We start from the raw sequence: 3,107 nt of genomic DNA, 5'->3' as shown, positions 1-3,107 counted from the left end.
ATGTCAATGACTTCCGTTGGCCTTCGTCTTAGAGGTGAAACGTACATCTCTCGAGTTTGCAGTAATTGTATGCCTGAATAGCAACTAACGCTCACACGGCTCTGTACAGTATAAATACGATTGGTATCACTATGTTCCAGTATCTTCAACCTGACGGTCTACCATCTCATCACTCCTCAGATTCAGCTCTGTTTTTTTCATTTCAGCCCTAAAGGTACACAATTCTCAAAGTATCATTTAGAATATCAAGTTTTTAAATAGCTTTACCATCTCAATTCGTCTAATGAGTTCTCTTACACCACCATCACAGATGTCCATCACCAATTTCCTTGTGTGCTTCTTGGCTGTTGTCATGACCGTCGCTGGTGAACCAACTGGATACAGGCCGGCAATGGCTTACCAAGCTCCGGTCTACAAAGCTCCGGCGTATCAGGCACCTGCCTACAAGCCTCCTGCTTACCAGCCTCCTGCTTACCAGCCTCCTGCTTACCAGCCTCCTGCTTACCAGCCTCCTGCTTACCAGCCTCCTGCTTACCAGCCTCCTGCTTACCAGCCTCCTGCTTACCAGCCTCCTGCTCCCAAAGCACCTGCTTACATGGCACCTGCTTACATGGCACCTGCTTACATGGCACCTGCACCTTCATATAAAGCAGCTTCAGCTTACTAGTTTTCTGCCAAACTGATTTTTACCAATACCTTGAGCCATGCCCCTAAAAGAAATGAAAATCGACAAATCTCGTCTATTTATGTTTTCAAGTAATTTTAGTTTTATCAGGTGATTTTAATAAATATTTAACCAAAAATCAGAGGCAATTGCCTATCTACTGTTAAAGTTCTGCATCCGACTACTCGCAACGTATCCCCTGATAATCGAAGACAAGTGCGATATGATGCGCAAATAGATATAGTTTCGAATGGTGGCAGTTTTAGTTAATAAATTGCTTAAATGCAATCGGTGGGCATAAAACTTGGTGATGCCTATGAAATCGGTCAATAGTATCAAACTGAAAGCAAAATAATTCGAATTTCCAACCATAAACCTTCAACATCTAATCAACAATAATTATATGATTGCGTGCATTAGAGACCGTCTCATTTGACTCAAATGAAAGCGGATTGAATTTCTATTGGCTGCTAATTATTGAATGAGATCATAACATAGGTTTACCAAAAACGTTGCTTTCCTAGCTATTTTACGATGGCTTTAATTACTTGCGATTTCATGGAACCTTTATCGAACCCAATCACGTAGCAAACGCGAATGTCAAGCGAGTGCTACAGTCTTATGCCAATCAACTATGCCAACTTTTGCTGCTGTATTGCTAACAAGCAAAACGAAAAAATCAATCAAAACAAGTCATCATTTTTGGCTTTACTAACCTTTGAACAAGCTACACGTATTGTTATATAAAAAAATAGGTCGAACAGTACGATTTGAAGGCTGAACTTTCTCTCTGAAATACAAAACAATTAAAATCAATGCTCTGTTAAACACTGACATCATTAAAAGAAAAGAAATAGGGAACCAAACCAAACGTCGATATGCCGTCAGCCTTCGAGCTATTAGAAATCAAGCAATTCTTGTACACTCTGAAATGTGTCATTGACCTATGGGCATATGAAACTACCTCTTTAATGTCAATAACCCTTGCTGGCCTCGATCTTCTAATTGCAATACATCCATACGTGAGACGATAACATGCAGCTGGACAAAACGCATTAGGTGGAAGAGTATAAATGCTGTTGGTCTCATTCTGTTCCAGCATCGTCAACCTGCTACTCCACATTTAGATTCAAATCAAATCCTATTTTCTCATCAAAAGGTATATAACATTGTACAACCCTAAATTATACTTCATAATAGATATTGCAACTCTTGTTTCCTATTGAAAATTGACATACCATAACTTTGTACGTGAAAGATGTCCATCCTCAGTTTCACTGTTTGCTTCTTGGCTGCTATTACGATCGCCATTGCTGAGCCCGGCTATGGCTATAGGCAGGCCCCTGCTTACAGAGCTCCTGCTTACCAGGCCCCTGCTTACCAGGCCCCTGCTTACCAGGCCCCTGCTTACAGAGCTCCTGTATATCAAGCTCCAATGTACAGAGCTCCTGTTTATCAAGCCCCTGCTTACAGGGCACCTGCCTACCAACCGGCTGCGCATCGAGCCTCTGCTTACATGGCACCTGCCCGCTCTTATTAATTTCCTGTAAGCTCAAATATGGAAAATTATCAATCGTAATTTAATTTATGGTATATTACAGTTATTCAACCTCCTCAAATCTATGAGCTAGTTAAATTAGGAAAAAATTACTATTTATTCCTTATTTATTGATCCACTTATTTATCGATTTAAAAACATGCCACTAAGGACGAATACATTATTGAACATTAAAATAAAAAAGCTGTTTCAATCAATAAAGTTACGCTAAAGCAATGTACGTTACATAAGCATACCGGAATAAAATCCATTGATGTTAATCTTGCATTTCAAATAAGCATAAAAGAAAAACTGAAAAAAAAACAAAACAAAAACAAAACAAACAAAGCATGGACACATCAAATGGAAAACCAGAATAGGCCTACCCTAATATATCAAACATCCACGGGCAGAACACGTGAGACAAGACGCAGCCTTCCAACAACTGAGCGAGACAGAAACCGAACTGATCTGATGTGGCACAAGTCGTTTAACCAACCTACCTCAATTTTCAACCATAATGTCTTTCAGGTAGAGGCTGGGTAATGAAAGGCACGTGATTGAAAAGAAAAAAGAAACGGTCAACATGGATTTTTTGTCCCCTCCTTCCCGGAGCGCTGTCAATTTCTCAGAAAATTAGCGATTTCTCGGAACCAAACAACAGGGTGTAGGGAGGAAAAAACAAACAAAAGGTGACAAAGGAGAAAGGCAATCACTTGAGGCGATAAGGACAGGTGTGGACATGAATAATAAACTACATGAAACTAGGCGACACGTATTCATTTAACTACCTTAATCAGAATGGATTTGTCGGTTAATTTAATGCCTGCAAAAGACGACCACCGGAAAAGGGCTTCTTCTTGTATAACTTTCATTCAGCATGCAATGCTAGTGCTTAACTTTTGA

General features: G+C 39.9%; 1 protein-coding gene across 1 annotated transcript; it reads left to right on the top strand.

The window, feature by feature from the left end:
• Positions 1-274: 274 nt before the first annotated feature.
• On the top strand, positions 275-673 carry LOC130704149 (uncharacterized). The gene has a single exon (XM_057525622.2). The coding sequence runs from the start codon at positions 284-286 to the stop codon at positions 665-667; it is 384 nt and encodes a 127-aa protein (XP_057381605.2). The 5' UTR covers positions 275-283; the 3' UTR covers positions 668-673.
• The last annotated feature ends 2,434 nt before the right edge of the window (positions 674-3,107 follow it).

Source organism: Daphnia carinata, chromosome 8, assembly GCF_022539665.2.
Source record: "Daphnia carinata strain CSIRO-1 chromosome 8, CSIRO_AGI_Dcar_HiC_V3, whole genome shotgun sequence".
Taxonomy (NCBI): Eukaryota; Metazoa; Arthropoda; class Branchiopoda; order Diplostraca; family Daphniidae; genus Daphnia; species Daphnia carinata.
The sequence above is the reverse complement of the archived record's forward strand: the minus strand, read 5'-3'. Positions and strand labels throughout refer to the sequence as shown.

What these genes read in the sequence shown, in the direction of transcription:
- LOC130704149 (XM_057525622.2), top strand. Translation starts at nt 284, where the DNA reads ATGAGTTCTCTTACACCACCATCACAGATGTCCATCACCAATTTCCTT.